Below are 22306 nucleotides of genomic sequence, written 5' to 3'. Positions count from 1 at the left end.
GGCGCTGATTGGCGGCGGGCGCGCGGGACGGTTGAGCCATGGCGGCGGGTAGCGGCGGCGGGACGGGAGGGGGGGAGCCGGGAGGGGGGGACCGAGACATCACGGGGGGGGATGGGGACACCGGGACAGGGCTGGCTTAGGGTTTGGGGGCGTGGGGACATAAATACGCGGTGGGATAGGGCTGGGGGAATAGGGACACTGGAATACAGTGGGGACTGGGTTGGGGTGGAATAGGGACACGGAGACACGCTGCGGTAGGGATGGGGGCAATGGGATCCATCAAGACAAGTCTGGAAGGGTCTGGGGGCACCGGGGGCATATTGGGGTACACCGGGACACGGCGGGGGGGCACCGGCACAGGGCTGGGCAGCATTGCGATGGGGCTGGGATGGGGCTGGGGCGGACGCTGGGGCAGTGGGGGGGGTGGCAGCTGGGGGGGGTGACAGCTGGGGGGGGTGACGCTGATGTCGCGGTGCCCCCCGCGTTGTGCCCCCCACGCATCGCCTCCCCGCAGCGTGGCAGAGCCCCTACCTGAACGTCTTCAAGCACTTCCGCGTGGAGGAATGGAAGCGCTCCCACAAGGAGGGGGACGTCACCGCCGTGATGGTAACGGAGGGACCTGGGCTGAGCCCTGCCCCGGGTGGGCGGCACAACCCCAGCGCTCTGTGCTCCTGCAGGACAAGGCGCTGAAGGGCACCGTGTACCGCATCCGGGGCTCCATCCCCACCAGCAACTACCTGCAGCTGCCCCGCACCGGCTCCCAGTCCCTGGGGCTGTGTGGCCGCTATCTCTACCTGCTGTTCCGGCCCCTGCCCCGCAAGTACTTCGTGGTGCACCTGGATGTGGCCACCGAGGTGTGTGGGGACGTGGGGTGGGCAGTCAGGGGTGACCGGGTCCTGGTGGGAGCTGCGGAAGGGATTTAAGGAGGTGATGGAGCCCTGCGCTCCTTCGGGATCAGTGCTGGGGGCTGCTGGGGCTGTTATCCAGTGCCTGATGGGGGCTGCAGGAAAGCTGGGGGGGCTGTGAGGTCCAACCCAAACCTGCAGGGTGAGCGATGTGCTCACGTCTGTCCCCAGGAGAACCAGGTGGTGCGCGTCTCCTTCTCCAACCTGTTCAAGGAGTTCAAATCCACGGCCACGTGGCTCCAGTTCCCCTTCATCTGTGGGGCAGCCAAGGGTTCGCTGCATGACAGGACAGCCGAGGCTTCCAGGAGAGGTAAGAGGTGGCCAAAGTGAGTTATTAGGTCTGTGGGGTCTCCGAGCAGAGCGCTGTGGGTGCAGGAGGCTTGAGGGGGAGCCCAGCATCCCTCCTGCAGCTCACAGCAGTGGGTGAGGTGAGTTTCCTCATCTCATATTTGTGCCATTTGGGAGCAGAGAGGTTGAGCCTGGAGGAGATGTGGAGCAGGCAATAGCTTTCACTTGGGGTGCAGAGGGGTTCGGGGCTTTTTCCTTTCTGTGCACTTCAGAGGGACCTTGAGGAGCTGGGAGGTTGTGGCTCCGAGGGAAGAAGGCTTTGTGCACCGAGCAGGTGGCATTTCTATTGCTGCAGCCACGCTAACAGTGCAGCCCCAAGCCGGCTGTGTGTGCTGGGTGGGGGTGGAGGAGCAGTGTAGTGAGGGGATGGATGGGGCACAGCCGTGCCATGTGTGCCACCCACCTCGTGTCTCCTGCTTTGCAAGGGCCTTGGTACAAAGTTTGCTGCGCCTGTTAAGGTTCTTTGTCTGCAGACCTGGTGGGAGCAGCCCCTGCCAACCCACGCTGGACCTGCCTGGTGCTTGACCTGCACTATGTGCTCTCCCTGTACCTGAGCCGGCGGTACAGCCACCTGAAGAGCATCAAACTCTGCTCCAACCTGCTGGTAAAAAACGTCTGCACGAGCGACTTGTTGTTTGAGCCAGGTGAGGAGCCGAGACCCTGCGAGATTGCAACCAAACCTGGTTGTACCCCGGCGTTCTAAAAGCTGCTTTTAGAGCCCAGAGTGCAGCAGGGCCGCTGCCTCCCACTGAGCAGCTTGAGTTCTTAGCCCGTGAGCATGGGAAAGTGTCTGGCAAACGCTGGGCTGGCTGCAGTGCAGCAGTGATGGGAAGCGGAAGGGACAAAGTGCTTGTTGAGATGTGAGCAGGTTCCACGTGCAGCAGAGGATGCGGCCTCATGACCTCTATGGAGGAAAGCAGCATCTCATTTTCCAGCTGGAAAAGTAAATGAAGAGAAAAAAAGTTAAACATCTTAGCAAAGTCAGTGTTTATTGGGGGGAAAAAAGGGCCTTACCCTTACAGGGCTTCTGTTGTAGCCTTTGTGTTTTCGCTGCCCCTAAAGAGAGGAATTGTGTCCTGCTGGAGGCTGATTTCAGGCAGATCCTTGCAAAACCTTCTGTCACCTCCTGTCTCCTGTGCCACCAGGTGTGATGCTCTCTGAAGCTCGTCGTGCCAGCCCGGCTGGACACAGGGCTGCTCCAATGCCACGGGACATGGCCTTCCCTGTGCCCAAGGGAGGAAGGTGGCACGACCACTATGACTACATCAGGTACTGACAGCACACAGAGCTTCAGAGCTCCACTGCTGGGCCGGGTCGGTGCGTGGTGTAGGCAGGCAGGATGGGTAAAGCTGGATAAGGAGGGACAGATTTGCTCAGGGGGTGGGGGGTGGTAAAAAGAGGAGTCTTATAGGAGGCAATGAGCTCAACCTGCTCTGGAGAGAGGTTTCTGTGCCAGGCATAGGGCGTTGTGAGATCCCACATACCTGTGCAGAGTCCTGGTTACGTGGTGCCTTCTGATTTCGCTCAGGTTCCCACCCGACGGCTCCAGTCTGCCGTATGACTCCATCCAGAAGAGCAGCTCCAGTGCTGTGGCAGGTGGGATGGCTGGGGACGGCGGGTGGGACAGCAGAGGGGACACGCTGGCACTGTGCATATGCTTCAGTAGCACCTCTGGGGCTGTCAGAGCCCTTTGTGTGTGCTCCATGCTGGGAGAGCTGCCATAAGCTGAGACTGGCATGGATCAGCCAAAGTGCCCATGTTTACTGTATGGGAGCACTCAGCCGGCCAGAGGAAAGATGTTTCTTGGCTGGGAAATGAGATGAATTGAGAAGAATCTGCGTGGTGAGCTCCTTTATAGCCATTACTGAGAACTGAGAGCTCCGTGAGTCTCCTGGGGTCAGAGTCCTTGCCTTTCTTCCTCCAAACTCAGGGCAGCAAATCCAACGCGTGTTGTGTCTGTTGTGTATCTGCTGCAGTAGTTTCAATGAGAGGTGGATCCAAAACCCAGGTGGGTTTTGCATTGCTGTTCATGCCCTTCTAGGCTCAGAGGAGCCCCTTGGCCAGCTGCCCCAGCCGGTGATGCTCACCAAAGCAGTTCGAGACCGGCTGTCCCTCGTCCAGCAGGTCACCAGTCCCAAAGCTGTAAGTGTGGATGGGAGGATGCTGCTCTGTTCTACCTTACAGGGAGTTTTTCCCACATCTTCTCCTTTAGTTTCTGTATTTAGGATGTAGAAGCTGCTGCTTGACATTTACAGCCTGATCTGGGCACGGTCTGTTGACCCAAAGCCCTCACTTAATAACTCAGTGGTTCATTCTGGCGTAGCACACAGCAGAGAGGAGAAAAATGCCAACGACTCCGTAATCTTTAGACACCCATCCCCATCTCAGCTGGGCAGCAGATACTTTTGTCTTCCAGATTAAAGATAGGAAATGAAGGGGTGCAGAGCTGCTCAGGAGTGACAGCGGTGTCCCCCTGTCTGTGCCCTTGCAGTGGGTGCTGGGAGGGCTGAGCTGTGCTGGGGGCTTTACTCTTTCCCAGGTGCCGCAGCGGTGCCCTGCAGCTGCAGGAAGAATCCCTGAGGTTCACCTGGCAGCCCCAGAGGTTCTGCATGTTGGGGACCAGGAGGTGGAGGATGGGAGGCTGCGTGGCACAGGGGACTCCACGCGGTCTCTGGCTGTCAGTGATGGTGGCATCCATGTGTACGCACACCAGAGGAGCGAGGAAGCTGCCCATGCCACCCATGCAGGCTCAGAGGAGGTGAGTGAGCAGGCAGAGGATGCAGCAGCCCCATTTCCCATTTGAGTGATTGTGGTTCTCCTTACCATTCCCCCCCTGCTTTTGGAGGCTTTGATGGTGGGACACTTTGGTCTGCTGCTCGGGACACGAGCTTTTGCTTCCTGCATGCGTCAGGGCTCCCCATGAGCCACATGTTCAGCAGACACTGATCTCTCCCCTGCACCTTGCTCCATCTGCCCGGACTGTGCTGAGCACACGAGGCTCTGGGCACCCTCCCCAGCCCTGCCCACGTGCCCTGACATTGCTGTGGGGCTGACATTGCTGGGGATGTCTCCGGGCTGTCCATTCTTTGTCAACTCCTACCTCCGTATCTTGAAGGGAGGACGCTGGGTTTGAATGCACTGACACTAAGGCACTTGTGTTGTTACCCACAGGGCATGCACAGGAAGGTCCCTGGAGCAGATGGACCAGCCAGTGGGAAAGCTTCACACTGCAGGGTAGGGAGAGAAAGCAGAGCTGTCCCTGCACCATGCAGGGCCAAGAAGTGGGGCTGGAGGGATCCAGTGGGTGAGCTGCCATCATCTTTGAGCTGCCCTGTCTTTGTTTCCAGAGCTTCTTACCAGATCCGATCCTGAAGCTGAGGAAGGTGATCGGCTTTGGAGGCTGCAGCACCAAGTGGGTCGGTACCTCGGGTGGTTGTATGAGCTTATCTGTAACCCTGTGCTGCTTTCTCAGAGGGGTGTAGGGCCGATGAGCACCACGTCCCCATCTGTGCTGGGGAAAGTGACCCTGTGACAGATCTGGGGTCACAGTGACATCTCACCTGCCCTCTTGTTTCACTCCTGCAGGCGCTGTGGACTCAGAACAGCTCTGCAGTGGTGTACCCCTGCCATGCAGTTATAGTAACCCTGTGGATTCAGACTGGCGAGCAGAGGTTCTTCACTGGACACACAGATAAGGTAGACGTGATTTCCTCCCAAAGGCTTGTAGTCGCTCCTGGTTGCTCCCATCCCAGCTCTCTGATGTCCCACAGGTGTCAGCATTGGCGTTCAATGGGAGCAGCACCCTGCTGGCCTCGGCACAGGAGGGTCCCCTGGGTGTGCTGCGCCTATGGGACTTCCCCAAGGGCAGCTGCCTGGCCGTGTTCCAGAGCCACGTGCGGGCCGTGCTGGCTCTCAGGTACGTGCCAGCCCTGGAGGGGATGCATCCTCAGCCCCGGTGCAGCCCAGAAAGCGGGCTTTCCTCTCTGTGTTTTCTTTCCCAACGTTGAGCCCTATCACCAGGCAGCCTTGGTATTGAGGACCTGTAATTGTGAACGGCAGGCTTTGCAGCATGGCAGCTTTTCCATGCTATCGCTGTGCGATAAAGCAGGGGTGAATTACAGCTCCCCATCAGCTGCCTGCATTTCTCAGCAGTCCTGCTGGCAGCTCTCCCAGCACAGCTGAGCCAGTGGCAGCTCATCCCGCAGCACTCACCGTCTCCCTGCATCCTGCACTTGCCTGCTTTGATTCCCAGCTGAGATGCTGTGGGCTGTGAGGTGCAGCCCCTCACCAGGCCTCCCCCCTATTCTTGCAGCTTTTCCTACAGCGGAACCGTTCTCTGTGGTGTTGGAAAGGATGGACACGGCAAAACGGTGAGATGGAAAACGTCTTCTTTTGTGTGTTTTCCTGCCCTGCTGAGCCAGTGGTGTAAGGGGGCTGTTCCTTCAGATCCTGCAGCTGCTGTGCAGGCAGAGCATTGCTATGGGCTCTCTTGCTTCCAGCTGACAGCCAGGCCTGGAGGATTCTCCTTCTGTCCTGCGGGGATCGCTGCAGACTAACACACAGCATTGCCTGGCTGAGGGACACGTGCTTGTGCAGCACCTTGTGCTGGAAGGACTGCAAGCACGTAGTGGAGGAGTGGGAATTGAAGTGGGAGATTGGGCACAGTCTGAAACCCCAAAATACATCTTTTGTAGCATGAAGGGTGAGCAGACAGATGCGGGGTTGGATCCATCCGTTCCGGGCATTGCAGGCATTGTGTGCTGGAAGGGTGTTGGGTGCTGAAACTGCCACCCACTGATGTAGCGAGAGGATGACGCAGATCCCACACGTAGTAGTCAAAAATAAAGCTGTTTTTTTGGGGCTTTATCAGTGCAACTGTTTTCACCCAACAATCCCTTATTGGCAGCTCCCAGCAATTAGCTGTGCCATCGCTGACTGCCTGCAGGAAGAAAACAAACAGCCGCAGGATTGCTCAGGCTTTTTCCCAGCATTAAACAGTGCCCTACAGCCCGGCTGGGAGCTGGAGACCCACAGCTGGGGAGGTGTAGATGAGCTGCCCAGGAGCACGGCTGGGGCGATGCTGTGGGCTGTGCTGGATCCAGCCTGACTGTTCTCTGAGGGCAGAGCGTCTGGTCACCTGCCTGTCCTCACTGATTGTCCCCTTGGCTTTGGGTGACCTCTGTCCATCCCCATGCTCGGAGACCTGCGGGAGCCACTGCATGAGGTGGAGAGGCTCTGAGCATACCCTGAGACCACAGGCGCTATCACTGCAGTTGTCAAGCAAACACACTGCAATTAAGCTTTGCTGAGCTGCTTGGACTGCCCTGAGTCCTTTGCATGAGAACAGTTTTCCCTCCTTCAGTTTTGTTACCAGCTGCAGAGCAGTCCCCAGGCTGTGCAGCTGTTCTGCTCTGCTGGGAAACTCTTCCTCTGCCAAGGTTTCCATATTTCAGCTGCTCTGCTGCTCTGTCTCCCTTCAGACGGTGGTGGTGTGGAACACTGCCCAGGTGACTCGCGGTGGAGAAGTGCTGGTGCTGGCCAGAGCGCACACGGATGTGGACATCCAGAGCTTGAAGATTGCTTTGTTTGATGACACCAGGTAGGACGCAAAGAAAACGTGTGGGCAGCACCAGTTGGGGTTTGGCTGTGGAGCACTGGAGGTGCTGCAGCCTTTTGAAGGGAGTTTGTAAACAGGATGGAGAGTGACTTTTTGTGTTGTCTCGTAGTGATTGGGTAGGAGGGGAGGGTCTTAAACTAAAAGAGAGAATTGGGTTAGATGTTAAAAGGGAATTCTTTCCTCAGAGGGCAGTGAGGTCCTGCCACTGCCGCTCACAGCTGTGGGTGCCCATCTCTGGGGATGCCCATGGTCATGGATGGGCGCTGGGCAGCTGAGCTGAGGGGGGCACAGCCCACAGCGTGAAACCAAATGGGTTGTGAGGTCCCTTCCAACCCAGCCGTGCTGTGCTTCTGCCGTTTGGGCTTGCAGGATCAAGGTTTGGTCCCTTTCCATTCCTTCCCCCATCTCTCGTGTGACAGGATGGTGTCGTGTGGCCGGGACAGCGTGAGGCTTTGGCGAGTGCGGAACGGAGCGCTGCGCTCCTGTGCTGTCAACCTGGGCGAGTACCACGCTCTGGAGTTCACTGACCTGGCCTTCGAGGAGGGGCACTCAGCTGCACGTGAGCCTGATGACCGCACGCTGTAAGACTGCAGCCTCCCCCTGTCCCCTTTGCTGCTACCACACGCAGCTCCAAGCAGACCAAGCTGTGCCCCTGCCTTTCCTAAGGGCTGCATCCCACGCTGAGGTTTCTCGCTGAAGTCTGTGCTGAGCTTTGGGTTTGTTTTCTGATGGGTGTTTCAAAGGGGCAGGAGATAATAAAATGGGAAGCTGTGGCTGTTGGATTGGATATCAGGTTGGATATTAGGGACAGGTTCTCAGATGGGATGGGGATGCAGTGGCACAGCTGCCCATGGAGGTGGGGGAGTCACCAGCCCTGGGGGTGTTCCAGAACCTTGGGATGGGTTGGGGGTTAAATCTGCTGATCTTAGAGGTGTTTTCCTACCTTAATGGTTCCTCTCTTGCCATCTTGGCTGTATGTTTGTGGGATAGCTCATGGAAAGGCCCCTAGATTTCCATCCTAGCAGATGATTGCTTCCCTCTAAACCTGCATTGTTATAGGAATTGTGCACAGTAACACCCCGTAAACCTGGATTATTTCTATGGTGCATCCACACGGTTCCTTTTAACCCTCAGGAACCAGTGCAAATATCCTTCTCCTTTCCAGCTTTGTGTGCAGCAGGAGTGGCCACGTCCTGGAGGTGGACTACAAGAACGTCTGCGTGAGGAGCACACGGCAGCTGCTGCCTGCACAGCTGCAGGATGGGGCAGGTAGGCGGGCAGGGGCCTCATAGATCCAAGCCCTGGTAGCATAAAGCAGCTGCCTGCTGCTAAAGCTTGTTTGGGGTTGGTTGTGTCGTTGCTAGCAAGCTGTTTTCCCCTTAAGCACAGCAAATAGTGCAGCAAAGCGTCGTCCTAAGAAGGAACTGGAGCGTTTTCAGTGCTGGTTGTGCTTTCAGAGAAGCATTGCCTTTAGCAACATGAAACGGGGTGTCTTAATTCGCTGATGAGAATCTTAATGTAGCGATGTGAAAAAGCGAAGCAGATCAATGAAAGGATGAATTTGGGCCTTTTTTTTCCTCATTACTCGGCCTGTGTGAGTTGTCTGTGGAGATCTTTGATGCCGCATTCTGAGCGGTGCAGCTTTCAGCTCATCCATTAGCTTGAACAGCAGGAAGGATTCACTTTCAAGTGTCGCTTGCTCCGCTGTCGTAAAACTCGGTGCATGTTTTGCTTTGGCATATGGAGCTAATTAACCTGGAGTTGTGCCTCTTTGAGAAGCACACAACTTATGCTTTGTGGGTGAGGAAACAACCCGGAGATGAAGAGATGTCCCTGGGTGTCCTGGTGGCAGCAGTGATGGCTGCCTTTGGTGCTGGGATTGGAGGCTTCATACTGGCATCCAAACATCAGCTGCTTTCCCCACCTCTCTACCTGTCAGACGCTGCAGAGAGGATTTGAGACACGGGGATGGAAGTTTTGTGTGTCTCAGACTCTTAAACTTGCTACGAAATCTTTTGCAAGCCAAAAGTATGGCAGGGTTTTAAGAGTGGCTTTTCCTTGCCTGGCAAGAGCAAACAGAGCTGTGTTAGAAGTGCTGGCAGGTGACAGGGGTGACTGGGACCTATCAGAGTCCTTCACGGTGGGGTTTCTGGTTGCTGGTGCAGCTCTTGGCTGGGAGAACCCGCTTGAGTTTTCCTGTTTCTATCAGTATTACAACTAAATGGTGTTTATTGGTTCTCCAGGTGCTGGGATTGCTATCAACAGTATCAGCATCTCCTCAACCCTTTGTGCCACGGGCTCAGCTGACGGCTACTTGCGGCTGTGGCCTCTGGACTTCTCAGCTGTTGTCCTCGAAGCAGGTGAGCGGAGCGGTCCTTCCCACCTCCACGGTGCTGCTGGGAAGCAAAGCCTCTGCCCTGATGTCTCCTAAAGTAACTCTTGTGAACGAGGGTGTTTTTTCTGCCTGCTGTCACTGGGGGTGACTGGCTTGGAAGTGTTTTACTTGAGTGACTGTTTATTGCTGCTCGTTCTTGTAACTCCTAGGGACGAGGCAGGAGGGCCTGGGGGAGAACAGGCAGCGCATCTTGATTTCTGTGCCCTTGTACCCACAGCTCATTCATGCATGAAAAATCAGGGGAGAAGTCAAGCTGTTCTTCCCTCTATTTGAAACAGTCACCGTAGCGGCAGAGCCCAGGGATTGCTAGAAAGGGCAGAGGCTGATTTGTCACTGAGCTCAAACCTGCAAGCACTCGATCTTGAGATCACGTGGGAAGTTTATTCCTGCGTGCATTACTTTCCCACGAATGCATCTGGCTCTGCAGCTGAGCCCCAGGCGCCGTGCTCCTTCTGTGGGGCTGTGCTGACTGCTGTGTCCTCCCCCAGAGCACGAGGCGCCGGTGAGCTCTGTCTGCATCAGCCCTGATGGCCACAAAGTCCTGTGCACGACCACAGCCAGGAACCTGGGCTACCTGGACATCCAGTCCCGGGGTTACAGCACCCTGATGCGCTCCCACGAGGATTCCATCTTGGCCTTCTCGGTGGAGGGAGTTTGGAAGCAGATGGCGACGGTGTCCCGGGATAACAGCATCCGGGTGTGGGACCTCGTGTCCATGCAGCAGGTGGGGTAGATGAGAGTTGCTGGGGATCTCATGTTTATTAATCGTCTGCCCAGGTTCTGCTTAGCTGAGTTATCAGAGCTTTGTGGTGTAAGAGCTTTTAAGCGTCCCCCCTTGGAGCACGGGGTGTACCCTGGGCAAGAAATCCTTCTGGAGCTTGGAGTTCTCAGGCTCTTAGCTTAATGTGCAATTTGGTCTTAGCTTCTGAAGGTGTAATTGAACAAAATAGCCTGATTTGTTTTCTTTTCCTTCACCTTGCGAATCCTGCTTTTAACACAGATCACAATTCCCAAAGGCTTTATCTAAATGCCCAAAGACTCCGGGCTTTGTTGGGCTTTGGTTGCAAGCAGGAATGCTCAGAGTTCCCTTATGAGACCACCGTGGTGGAGCTCTGAGGCCATTCCGTGTGGCTGCCAGGCTCAGCTCCTTCCAGCTCTGTGCCCGTGCTGTGTTTTCCCTGCAGCTCTACGACTTCACAGCTGCTGATGAGGTGCCGTGTGCCGTGTCCTTCCACCCCACCCAGCGGATCCTCGCCTGTGGCTTCGACAGCGGCGTGGTGCGGACCTTCAGCTTGACTGCCTCCGACCTCCTGACAGAGCACAAGTAAGTGCTGAGAGCTGCACTGGGGCAGGAAGGGCTCGTGATGGCTGGTGTGGCACTGCTGTAGGCATGGACATGCCGGGGTTCTCTGCTTGGCCCCAGTTATTCTGCTCCCTTGGGTTCCTCACGGTGTTGCACTCGATGTTGCTGCTCTTTTCTGTGGCTTTTTTGGTTCCCAGCTGTTTCACCTTTCCCTCCTCCTTGCAGGCAGCACCGCACTCGGATTGCTGGCCTCACCTTTTCTCCAGATGGCAACTTCATGTTCAGCTCCTGTTTGCAGGGAACTCTGGCTCTTTACAGCTGCGTGGCACAGAAAAGCCGGATCCTGAGAGTCCTGGGTAAGTCCTTGGGGTTCTGGGTTGCCTTTTTCTTTTTACCCCTCAGGTCTTTTTAGTAGCGCAGGCATCAAACCAAGCTCGGCCCATTCAGAAAGCTGCATCATTTGTGTTTATTCCTTGAAATAAGCAGCCATAATAACCATCACAGCATGCTGCAGGATGACGTTTGCTCCTCTCCTCTCCCTCTCTCTTGCTGTGGCCCTCAGGTAACGTGGTGGCCCGGGATGCTGGCAGTGGTCCTGATGCTTTGGTGCTCAGAGAGGACAGCCGCCTCCTGGCCTTCGTGGGGCCCTCCAAGTACATTGTGACCGTGATGGAGGCCTGCTCTCTGGATGAGGTACCAGCAGGCAACCTGCAGTGCTGGGAGCCATAGGTTGCAACCAGTGAGATAGGTCCGGAGTTGGGCAGAGCATTGAAGAGGGGCCTCCCCAGCGCAGCAGGTGCTTGCTCAGGTGCTTACAGCTTAGTTTTCCACTCAGTGAGCTGGAAACTGCCAAGTCAAGGCTGCTGCTCCTTCTCAGCTTCACTCCCCTCTAGAAAGACAATTGGAAGGGCAGCAGTGGGGATCCTGCTTCTGCCCTGCAGCCCTTTGTGGGATGTCCAGGTGGAGCACAGGAAGGGGTGTGGGGAACTCTGTAGCCTTGTGTTAGGAGAGCCACCAGAGCAGCCTCAGTGCCTGCCCAGCAGCTGTTCCTGAGTCTCCCCCAGTGCTTGCTCCAGGATATTTCTTCAGCAGCTTCTTGTTTTCCAGCTGCTGAGGGTGGACATCAGCATCCTTGATTTGAACAGTACGGCCTTGGACTCTGCGGTGAGAATCTGCTTTGCTCCCGTGTCTCAAGGAGAGCTCCTGGTGTCCACTTCTTCCAACAAAATCCTTGTGCTTGATGCAAAAACAGGACGGCTGGTGCGAGAGGTAGGGCACTATGAAGGTCGTGTCTGAGGGATCAGCTCAGTGGGGCTTGGGCTCTTCAGGAGGCTGCATGAGAGAAGAGCTCACCCTGAGGGCTCCAAGGAAAGCAGGAGTTCTGAGCATGTGGCTGTCACAGTGTGGGCTTGGTTAGGGTGAGCCTGAGCTTGTCTTTCTTTTCTGTACTGCCTCACTCCTGTCCTCTTGCTGAAGCATAAGGGTGCGAACTTGTATTATTACACTGCAGGGGGCTGTCGGTAGGGAGCTGGTTAACTTAGGCCCAAGTGACCCACTTGCATTTTGAAATCTAACTGCATCGTAGTGGATCTGTCCTGTCCACTTTGTGTTCAGTGATCTTCACACTCCTGGAGAAACAGAAGGACTGGGAAGCGAGTGCAGACCTTTCTCAGGTCATCTCTGTCTCCTTTAAACTTCACCAGAGGCCAAAAGCATTTCCCCTCATCGTTGTCTGACTGACCTGTCATTTCTTGTTGCCAAAGAAGTGTGTAACTTGTTGATAGCGAGAGAGTTAATGCTGCTGGTGCTGTGCTCTGTCCTCAGGTGTCCCCTGTACATAAGTTGTCCTGTTCTTCCTTGGCGCTGAGTAAGGATGCCGGGTACCTGCTCACTGCTGGCGACAAGGTCATCAAAGTGTGGGACTACCGGATGCGCTTCAACATCAACTTCCAGGTGCTGCACTTGGGGAGGGAAGGAGGCTGCTGTTCCCCTCCATCAGATAAAGCATTTCTGAATCCTTGGAAAGTAGCAGATGTGTGGCTTGGGCCAACGTGTTTCAGCTGACCCCTGGGTGCTGATCCTTTGCTGAGGAGCACAGACAGAAGTGTCATTCCCTGAGGATGGATGGATGGGTGGATGGATGGGTGGATGGATGGATGCAGGGAGCCACAGTGTGGCAGCCACAGTCCTCTTTGGCAGAGTGATGGTGGAATTCACAGCGCTCTCTCTCCCAGGTGTACATTGGCCATTCAGAACCTGTGTGCCAGGTGGCCTTCACCCCAGACCAGCGGCACGTCATCAGCGTTGGAGATGCCATCTTCCTCTGGGATTTCCTAGCTGTACCTGCAGAGAGGTCTCCCCCAGCCCTGTAAGTGCCATGTTAGCTCTGTGCTTCCCCTTCCTCCAGCTCCTCTCTGTAACACTACTTTTATTGCCTCCTAGGACCCGTTCCTCCAAGTCCCCTCTGCTGCTGGCAGCAGGTAAGTTTGTTTGCTGCCCTGAGTTGCTCTGGATGGCAGCTCTCCCACAGCTGCTTTTCCTGGTAGGGAAAATGGTAGGGGTTGGGGAAATGGATTTTGGTTCTTTCCCTCAGTAGGACAGTCAGGTAATAAGGGGTAACTGGCTAATGAGTCCCATTGGCAGTCTTCAGTCAACTAGCACCTCTCAGTAAGAGTCTGCCAAGGAGGGGATGTGCTGAGCACAGTGGGTTTCTTGATGGGTAGCTCAGGTTTTGCCTTCTGTCCTTCCCTGGCCTCCTGCATCTGTCTCTGTATCCCTCCCTTGAATGATGGAACAGGAGCTTGGAGCCATCACCATTGGTTACCCTGGGAAGAGAAGAGGGTTTAAGGGACGATGGGAGTTACACAAAGTGTTTTATTCTCACAGAAAAGAGCTCTGAGAAGCTCAAGGATGTGTCTGATGTACCTCGGCAGACAATTCCTCTTCCACTGTTGTCCTCACCACCATGTCTGGACGTCAGCTCTGTCCACGCAGCGGGATGTCAAAGTAAGAGGAATTGCTTGCAGGAAAGGGGGAAGTTGGTCTCATTTTGGGTAAGGCTCTCTGCCCAGACCTCCAGCATCCTCAGAGCTGTCTCTGCCCCTCATCCCCTCCCTGCAGACTGACAGAGCAGTCTGTGCTCTCCTAACGTGGACAAAGCTAGCTGGAGGTGTGGGGGCTCAGTGCTGCTGTAACTCCAAACACTGAGCTGCTGCCACAGCTCCATGAAGGCAGTGGTGAACACCTGGTTGGACATACTCAGCAGGAAATGTCTGCTTCGCCCTCCACTCTAACAAATGGGTTGTGACACTGAGCAGAACAGCACTACCAGAAATCAGTGGGTCGGTGGAGCGTAAAGCAGCCCTGGAGGACGCAGTCAGTTCTGTCCTGCTATTCTTTTCTCTTCAGGTATTTTCTCAGAGTCAGACAGAGAGGAGGAGGCCTGTCTGCCTGGCAGAGTAGTGGAGAGTGGAAGCAAAGACACCTCAGTCCTCGTGGCAGAGCCGGCCAGAAACGAGGAGCTTATTGTTGTGAGACCCAAAGTGAGGCTGGAGAGCTGCAGGTTTCCTGCACCATCAGCAAATGGTAACTTGGGACCTTCTCCACCTATCCCAGACCTTGGCTCCTTGGGGCACAGAGCGTACCCTGCATGGCAGCTTGGTCTGTCCCTGAAAAGCAAAGAGAGATTGCTGTAAATGCACAACAGTCCCAGAGCGGCACTCCAGTGTTGTGCTGGGTTGTGAAAGAAAGGGCAGCAATGTTCTCCTCAGGTCCCTTCCTTGTCCCAGGTGTGATGAGGAAGTTGTCATTAAGGGACTCTCATGCTGGCCCCCAGGTCTGCTTGTTTGCCTGGCTCTTTCCCTGCTGCTGCTTCTAGGCGTGCCAAAAGCCCCTCTTCAGCTTGGAGCCCGTATCATCTCTAAGTGGCACGTTCTATTAAAGCCAGCTGAAATTAAAGCTCCCAATACCTCTATTAATAGAGGCACAGCCTCTCAAAGCTCCAGCAGTGCGTGGCGAGCTGCCAGAAGCACACAGCTGCCAGCACTCAGCCCCAGGCAGGGTTTGCTGGAAAGCTTCAACTGTGCCTCTGCTGCTTTGGTTCGAGAACCTCTTTCTGGCTGCGTGACTTATGCTTTGCAGTGATGTGTGCAACATGGATGCCTTTAGGCTGTTTGGTATGTGGCTGAGTGGGGTGATGGAGGGGTGGGTGTTCTTCCTTTGCTCCTGGAAATCTGCTGCTTTGCCTACAGCCCCTCACAGTGTCCTACAGAAGCACGTGTGGCTCTGCTGTTGAGTCTTTCCTCTTCCGTGCGTTGGTGTGCATGCACACACACAGCATCAGGACAGACAAGCCACAGCATAGCTGCTGATCCCAAGCCATTCCAATGGGCAGCAGCATCACATAGGCACTGTTTTCTCCTTTCTATGGCAGAACCCAGAAATGAGACCAGAAGTCCCAAGTCCCAGTGCTGCATCCGCCCAGATTCATACCGGCATTTCACCCCTCGCTTTAAGGCCTCCGTGCTCCCCCAGGTGAGAGCTGTGCTGTCTGCTTGGCTGGGGGACAATGAGACATTTGGGTGCTGGGTTAGGTGGCTTTGCAGAGTTGTTACTGATGGTGAAATGCACCCCCGGGTCTGATGTCCAAACAGAAACCCTTCATTAACGTTAGTCTACCTCTTTCCTCGGCACGCAGCTCTTTTCCAGACGAGCTGAAAGTGAGTTGTGCTCAATTTGTTTTCTGCTCAGCAAATCTGCATAAATTTTGATTCAAAGGCGATGGAAATGGCATGTGCTATTGAAAGTGAAAGACAAGCGAGCAATGGCGTGATTCATCACACACACATTTGCAAGCAGATGCATTGGCAAAGCAGGCTGGGGAAGGCAATCCATCGGGGGTAGTGAAGGTAGCGAAGGCACAGCTCTTGCTCTGTTAATAAACAGAGAGATAATAAAACAGAAACTCAAGCTTTCCCTAAGCTGCGCTGTTCACAGTGGGTGGGAGAACAGCTACGTTCATCCTGCATCCTTAGTTCCCTCCTCTGCCCCCCACCAGGTAGTGCTTTTTCCCTCATTGTGTTCCTATTCGAAGCACATCATCAACCCAGCAAAACCCACCCAACTCCTGCCCAGCAGGATTAGCAGCTGCTCATCAGATGGCAAACTGCTGCCAGCCTGTTTTGTGCCCTGTCTGAAAGCATCTGTTTCTGACTGTGTTGGTGCAGTTTCTCTTTTGTATGTGTGTGTGCATTTTCTCATTGATCCATTGATGTGCTGAATGTGAATTGTGCGAGCACTGCCATGACTCTGTGTGTTGTATGTGTGTGTTTGATGAGTGTGCTTGCACGCATGCTTTTCTTATGTGTGTCCTGACTGTACCTGACCAGACCATCCTTTCACAGCTTACTTTAAGCCTATGTCTATTTTTCTTGCAGAGTTTCCTATCTCCTCCAGCTGGCAATGAAGTCTTGAAGCTGAAAGCAGTGATTGGCTACAATGGGAATGGCAGAGGGAATATGGTGTGGGACCCAGACACAGGTATGCTGGGAGCAGTGTGAGCTCTCATTGTCTGCACACACACACACACTGAGCTGAGGTCTGTTCTTCCAGCTGTTGGGTTGGGATCTTTACTTCAGCATGGTGATTCTTCGTGCTGACAAAGCCCAGTAACACTTCTTTGCTGCTGGTGAATGTTAGTGGATAAGGACAGCACCAGGCTTCAGTTGTCAGATGGATAGAAGAGGGTGGGAGCTGCCACAGAGTCCACCTCAACTCCTTTCTCTGAGCTGGAACAATGCGCAGCATCTTTGCTTTACTTAGGTTATGGGAAGTGAGATTTGCCCTGCTCCATGCTCAGCCAGCAGGAAGGATGCTGGAAGGGCCATATAGAAGAGTCTGGTTTTACAAATTACTTTGAAAAAACTAATTTCCCTGGTCTGTGATGTGAGTTGTAGTGGGTGCTGCATGTGAAGCCTTTGTAGGAACACATCCCATCTGCTCATTCTGTGCTAGGCTTCTTCGCCTACACCTGTGGCTGCATCATCGTGGTTGAAGACCTGCACTCAGGGTCACAGAATCACTGGCTTGGTCATGTAGAGGAGATCTCTACGCTTGCTGTCAGCCACGATGCTCAGGTAGGAGAGGCTTCTGCTTGCCCAGGGCTGTGTTCTGTCTGCATCACCTCAGGTTAAAGGAATATCACTGACTAAAATCCCGTTTGTCTCTTCCTCCTTCTGCATGGAGACCTGGGGTTATGGGAATAAGAGCAGTGGGTTCTGAGCTCAGCTATTCCTTGTGCTGGCTGGGTGAGGCTGCTCCCTCCCTCTGGGTGCTGCCGCCATTCCCTCCTCCTGTCAGATGACAGGAGAAATTTCCATTTGCCAGCTGCAGGACTTTAATGTGGGTCAAACAGTTGCCAACACTAATGAAACGTTCTCTTACCAAGGTCTCTATGACAACATATCATTCCTTTAGGCTCTGGCTTCTGCCTCAGGAAAGAGAGATGGAGACTCCCATTGTCAGATCTGCATCTGGAACACCCAGGATGGGCTTTGTACAGCAAATCTCTTCCACCACAAGACCCAAGTCCAAGCCATGGCATACTCTCAGGATGACAGGTTCCTTGCTACCATTGGTGAGTGTCCCTGTAACTGCAGGGTGCAGGAGTCAGCATTTTGTGGGGGAAAATGTGCCCTGTGTTTACCAGGCAGGTCTGGGTGCTGGGTTTGCTCTCATTGCCCTGTAGGCTCATTTTTTCTTGCAGTTACAGCTTCTTTTTTCTGGCTGACTGGTCCTTGTTAAGGCCATGTAAATAGTTTGCAGTTGCTATATATAGAATCCAAAGGGAAATGCCTTCTCCTGGCCTTCTTATTGTTGCTTAGCTGGAACTGCACAGAAGTATCCAGGCTTCACACTGTGAGCCTCCTGCCAGGTGGTGATGCCAGCACACGATGGACACTCAAGCTGTCTGTTTTGTTTAGGCAGGGGACATTTAAAGGACAGATACACAATTAGTAAGTTCTAGTTTTGCAAGGGACCTGTGGAGCGGGCAACACGTTCACTTTGAGCTGGCGAGTCTGCCCTTGAAAAAAAGCAAGGCTTGCTCCAGGGAAAGGGAGCTTTGTGCTCTTTGCAGAGCAGCGTGGGAGAGGAGCTCTCCTTCTCCGGCTCTTTTCTGGGCTGCGGAGAAGGAAAAAGCTGAAAGTCTGCCCTGATTTGTGGAGCCTGGGGAAGGTCGATGAGGTACCTGCTGTGCAGGCTGAGAGCTGGGGATGCTTGCGTTGGGCCAGCTTTACTCATCCTCAACTCAGATTCCAACCTATTACATCACGGAGCCTTCGCTGCCGCTGAAGCACTTGTTTTGCTTTTGCTGAGCATGCGTGTGAGATGTGCCTCTGCCTGAGACAACAACTGGATGACATGAGAGTGTGATGTGTGCGTTGGCTGATGGCCATCGTAAGGAAGCGCTCGGGCTGCAGAGTTAGAATCATTGAATCGTTTGAGTTGGAAGGGACCTTTAAAGGTCATCAAGTCCAACTCCTCTGCTGTAGGGACACCTACAGCTCCATCAGGTTGCTTCCCTCCTTCTTTCATGTTCTACCTAGGGGACTACAATGATCAAACCATTGCTCTGTGGAGTACCTGCACTTATGAACTCCTGTCATCGACTCGTATCTCCGAGCCAGTCCATGACATGGCTTTTAGTCCTTTTTCTCACAGAGAAATGGCCTGCGTGGGGAAAGGAGCGCTTACGTTTTGGCTGCTGGAACAGAGCGGGGCTGACATCAGTCTCAAGGTAAATCTATTATCATCTATTGAAATGTATCTTCTGGATTTCTGACGTCTTTTCCAAGCCCTGCTGAGAGAGATGGAGGCTCTGCCTGCACAGTTTTGCAAGAGCTGATGATCTCTCTTAGTGAGAATGTGATGCTGGCCACGAGTGGCTTTCAGTTGTATTTGATGCACAAGCTGAATGCATTGAGGAGGTGGTTTGCTGCCCTTTTAGCCAAGCAACACATTCGCTTTGACCTTTCTGTTTCATGTGCCCTGGCAGGTTCATAGGGCCCCCGTCCCTGAAGTATTAGGGCTGGTGGAGCTGACATCTCTCTGCTATGGGGCTGACACCCTCCTTTACAGCGGGACCAACTCAGGCCAGGTCTGCGTGTGGGACACGGAGACTAACAGCTGCTTCATGACATGGGAGGCTGATGAGGGCGAGATCGGTGAGTGCAAATGTGCTGAGGGACGTGGTGTGGTGGGGAGGTATTGGTGGCAGGTGGGTGATCTTGGAGGTCTTTTCCAACCTTGGTGATTCTATGATTCTAAATGCTACCAGTGTTGGGCTGTAAAAAATCTGATGGAAGCCTGCAATGGGCAGCACTGAGCTTCGCTGCCTCTCATTTCAGCTGTGCTTGGAAAAATGGATTTTGACTGTTGGGTGGCAGTTGATCTGTGAGCCAGGTGTCCTTGACAAAGCTGAGCGGGTTGGGGGGCTACTTCTGGGCCGTGAGAACAGCAGGTGTCAGGCTGCTGCAGGCCCATCCTGTTCTGCCCAATGAGTTGGTGCCCCGGGCACTGACTGAGAGTGGTGGGCTTTATTCATGGGTGGGTGTCCATGGGTGCCTCCATTTGCTTCCCAGGTGTGCTGGTGTGCCGGTGCAACAGGCTGGTGAGTGGCAGCAACACGAAGCGCATCCGCCTGTGGGCAGTGGGGGCCATGCAGGAGCTGAAGCTGAAGGGGCCTAAGGCCAGGTAGGTGAGGTCCAGCATCTGCTCTGCTTGCACCCACCCCATGCTGTGCTCTTGAAGTGCTCTTCCCCTCATCTGGCAGCTCCAGGGGCTGTCTGAAAGGTGGCTTCTCAGAGATGTGTGAGCTCTTCCTACAGCCACGCTGCTGCTCTTCATCCTTACCTTCTCCTCTCCACTGTTCAGCATCCAGGAGCCCCCCACTGAATTTCTGAATACATCACTGTGCATGCTTGAAAACTGCATTAAATTGAGGCGGTGTCTGTTCCAGCAGCTGAACCGTTCCCTCTTGGATCTTCCCTTCCTTCAGACCTAGCTCAGTCCTCCTGGAACATGAGATCACCCTGGATGGGACGATAGTCAGCATGGCCTTCGATGACTCTTTAGAAATGGGAATTGTGGGCACCACTGCAGGAACACTGTGGTACATCAACTGGAAGGAGAGCACAAGCATCCGGCTCATCAGTGGCCACAAAAGCAAGGTTTGAGGGACAGGGATGGTGTACTTTACCCAGTGTTCTGCATGATGCTTGTGCCCGAGGGGCTGTGCTTCAGGCATTCTCATGCTCAGCTGCTTCAGCCTTAAGGTGTTCATCAGCCTCAGCCTGTGAGTAGCCGTGGTTCTTTCTGCTGGAGTGGAAAATGCAGCTGGCAGAGTCAGTAAGGTTTAATTGTGGAGTGCTGCAATGTCTGGAAGCAGAATGTTAGCTGGACATCAGTAATGGGGAGTTTTCTTTGCCTGATAATAATCTTTCCTTTACATGTGGGGCATCATGTTTGGAGGAGTCCTGGGGGCTGGGGGTGCAGAGGAGCTGATGTGCTGCAGGCTGCATTATTCATAGGACCCCTGTTCCCCATCTCCCTCCTTGCTGCAGGTGACCGAAGTGTCCTTCAGTCCTGACGAGACTCTGTGTGCCACGTGTGGGGAAGATGGCAGTGTGAGGGTTTGGTCTCTGGGCAGAATGGAGTTGGTGGTACAGTTTCAAGTGCTGAACCAGGTAATCCTTTATGGCACGTCAGTCTTTTTTGTCTGGGTAGAAGGTGCAGTCTAACTGCAAGGACTGCTATGTCCTCACAGGCCAACCTGGAGCTGAAGAAATACTCGTAGGTGGAGCCTGTGGTGCATTTGCTGTGCACAGTCCTGCTGTCTGCACTGTCATCGTCTCCCTTCTCTGGTTCCTTTGCAGAGCTGCCAGTGCCTGGCCTGGAAGCCTCACCCCAATATTACATGGGAAGCTGAGAGCCAGCATGTAGTGGCAGGGTACAGTGATGGCACCATCCGTGTCTTCAGCATTTCCAGGACAGAGATGGAGCTGAAAATGCACCCCCATGCCACTGCACTGACAGCAATTGCCTACTCCACGGACGGTGAGGTTGCTTGTTGTAACAGTGGGGATGTTGCCTGGGAAGCACAGCTCGGTTTTGTCAGGGTTACCCAAGCACAGGTTGTGCCTCCAACAACTTGCACAAAAAGCTGGGCCCAGGGAGAGCTCATTCCAATGGGCTTTGGCAGACCTGTCAGTAGAGCACATGGTAAATGGGTTTTGGCAGATGTATTGGCAGCGATACAAGCAAGTAGCTTGGATGCAGCAAATATTCCTTTTTGTCTTCCTGTTTACAGGCTGCACTGGCTCTTGTTTGGATGTGATTTAGTGTGTGTCCCTGAGACATCTTATCTTACCCAGCTCTTAATTCAGATGTTCCCAGCCTTTCAGGTGTTCTGGGACGCTGCTGTCCCATGATATCAGACTCTTCTATAAGAACTATCCCATTCTCTTCTGTCCTTTGACCACAGGAGAAATGATCTTATCAGGGGGTAAGGACGGAATGGTGGCTGTCAGCAGCCCTCGCACCGGGATGACCATCCGCATCCTTCCTGACCACAAGGGCTCTGCTATCTCCGTCCTCCAGTGCATCAGGAAGCAGGTAGGACCTGCCTCTGTGTCCCAGCACTGTGTGGGAATGAGTTCCCTGTGCTGTGGGAGGGAGCAGCAGCCTGGCTGGGTCGATTGTCCCACTCTGCTTTAGGCCCAGCACATCCATTGGGTTTTTGTAGGGATAGGTTCAGTGGAGTCAAGCCACGTGCATTGCAGGTTACCTAGGAGGGTGGGCAACCTTTGGTGGCTATTGCAGACACTCTGTGCATGGATGGCCTGCGCTATGGGCCTTCCAAGAGCAGCATCCCTTGAGGGCAGCCTGGGTTGGCCCATGCCCCCAGTAACAGCCTGGATGTGATTTCCCCACTTCACGCCTTAGCAGCCTGGACTTGTGTCTGTATCTGGCTCTTTGTAGGGTTTCTCTGTGAAGCCAGAAGGCTTGTTAGCCCAACAGTGGGGGTGTTTTTAGCATCTCTTTTCTATTTCTCTTCACGGAGGGTCTCTTTGTCCTCTGTGACAGGAACTTTGCCTAAGCTCTCAGACTTCAAAATCTGCAAAAGGCTGCAAAGCTGTTTTTTTCCTGGTGGTTGTGGAGTTTGGAGGTTTTCCTCTGCTTTAGGTGAAGAACACGTGCTGTATCTGCAGTCTCCTAGGAGATGCTCAGATGAGGTGTCCAAAGGAAGAGATCTGTATTGTTCTGGCCAGGCACTCACTCTTCTGCTGGGGTTTTCAGCCCAGAGTTTGCTGCTGTCTTTGCAATCACTGCTTCCTCGTCCTATTTTATTGTGATAAAAGACTTTAAGCACTGCTCAGATGAGAGAATCCAGGAGGTTAATCCCGGCATTAATCCCTTGTGTTCCCATGAAGTCATGCCCTCTGCCAGTTCTTGCTAGCAGCTTTCTTTAAAGCTTCTGCACTGCAAGAGCCATAACATTGCTTTTGTCTTTCATAGTACCACGACTTTGGGGTGGAGGGAGGTGAGTTGTGGCTGGCTACCAGCTCAGACCGTCGGGTCAGTGTTTGGGCCTCCGACTGGATGAAGGATAAGTGTGAGCTCCTCGACTGGCTTAGTTTCCCTGCTCCTGCCAGCCCCGAGGTGAGCGTGCTGCTCCCCCA

The 22306-nt window shown here is 54.1% G+C and overlaps 1 protein-coding gene across 2 annotated transcripts in view; it reads left to right on the top strand.

Moving 5' to 3' along the window:
• The first annotated feature begins 12 nt into the window (after nucleotides 1-12).
• Nucleotides 13-22306, top strand: part of WDR90 (WD repeat domain 90) — a 24445-nt gene continuing 2151 nt past the window's right edge. Inside the window, exons 1-41 of one of the 2 annotated variants that reach the window (XM_072349051.1) lie at nucleotides 13-48; nucleotides 515-606; nucleotides 678-854; nucleotides 1077-1215; nucleotides 1727-1897; nucleotides 2399-2522; nucleotides 2782-2849; nucleotides 3295-3395; nucleotides 3793-4011; nucleotides 4425-4487; nucleotides 4601-4669; nucleotides 4839-4949; nucleotides 5024-5169; nucleotides 5566-5623; nucleotides 6734-6852; nucleotides 7290-7451; nucleotides 8036-8139; nucleotides 9114-9230; nucleotides 9754-9989; nucleotides 10450-10589; nucleotides 10794-10924; nucleotides 11131-11261; nucleotides 11676-11837; nucleotides 12393-12521; nucleotides 12803-12936; nucleotides 13011-13048; nucleotides 13455-13574; nucleotides 13977-14153; nucleotides 15001-15101; nucleotides 15221-15286; nucleotides 16004-16106; nucleotides 16581-16702; nucleotides 17043-17202; nucleotides 18288-18363; nucleotides 18705-18790; nucleotides 19208-19319; nucleotides 19624-19795; nucleotides 20189-20311; nucleotides 20501-20681; nucleotides 21109-21239; nucleotides 22143-22286. In XM_072349051.1, coding sequence (XP_072205152.1) covers nucleotides 39-48; nucleotides 515-606; nucleotides 678-854; nucleotides 1077-1215; nucleotides 1727-1897; nucleotides 2399-2522; nucleotides 2782-2849; nucleotides 3295-3395; nucleotides 3793-4011; nucleotides 4425-4487; nucleotides 4601-4669; nucleotides 4839-4949; nucleotides 5024-5169; nucleotides 5566-5623; nucleotides 6734-6852; nucleotides 7290-7451; nucleotides 8036-8139; nucleotides 9114-9230; nucleotides 9754-9989; nucleotides 10450-10589; nucleotides 10794-10924; nucleotides 11131-11261; nucleotides 11676-11837; nucleotides 12393-12521; nucleotides 12803-12936; nucleotides 13011-13048; nucleotides 13455-13574; nucleotides 13977-14153; nucleotides 15001-15101; nucleotides 15221-15286; nucleotides 16004-16106; nucleotides 16581-16702; nucleotides 17043-17202; nucleotides 18288-18363; nucleotides 18705-18790; nucleotides 19208-19319; nucleotides 19624-19795; nucleotides 20189-20311; nucleotides 20501-20681; nucleotides 21109-21239; nucleotides 22143-22286 — 5025 coding nt within the window. In that variant the 5' untranslated portion in view covers nucleotides 13-38. Of the gene's footprint in view, nucleotides 49-514; nucleotides 607-677; nucleotides 855-1076; nucleotides 1216-1726; nucleotides 1898-2398; nucleotides 2523-2781; nucleotides 2850-3294; nucleotides 3396-3792; nucleotides 4012-4424; nucleotides 4488-4600; nucleotides 4670-4838; nucleotides 4950-5023; nucleotides 5170-5565; nucleotides 5624-6733; nucleotides 6853-7289; nucleotides 7452-8035; nucleotides 8140-9113; nucleotides 9231-9753; nucleotides 9990-10449; nucleotides 10590-10793; nucleotides 10925-11130; nucleotides 11262-11675; nucleotides 11838-12392; nucleotides 12522-12802; nucleotides 12937-13010; nucleotides 13049-13454; nucleotides 13575-13976; nucleotides 14154-15000; nucleotides 15102-15220; nucleotides 15287-16003; nucleotides 16107-16580; nucleotides 16703-17042; nucleotides 17203-18172; nucleotides 18364-18621; nucleotides 18791-19207; nucleotides 19320-19623; nucleotides 19796-20188; nucleotides 20312-20500; nucleotides 20682-21108; nucleotides 21240-22142; nucleotides 22287-22306 lie in introns of both variants that reach the window. The other variant, XM_072349050.1, reaches the window with a different exon arrangement.

Source organism: Excalfactoria chinensis, chromosome 14 (genome assembly GCF_039878825.1).
Source record: "Excalfactoria chinensis isolate bCotChi1 chromosome 14, bCotChi1.hap2, whole genome shotgun sequence".
NCBI lineage: Eukaryota > Metazoa > Chordata > Aves > Galliformes > Phasianidae > Excalfactoria > Excalfactoria chinensis.
The sequence above is the reverse complement of the archived record's forward strand: the minus strand, read 5'-3'. Positions and strand labels throughout refer to the sequence as shown.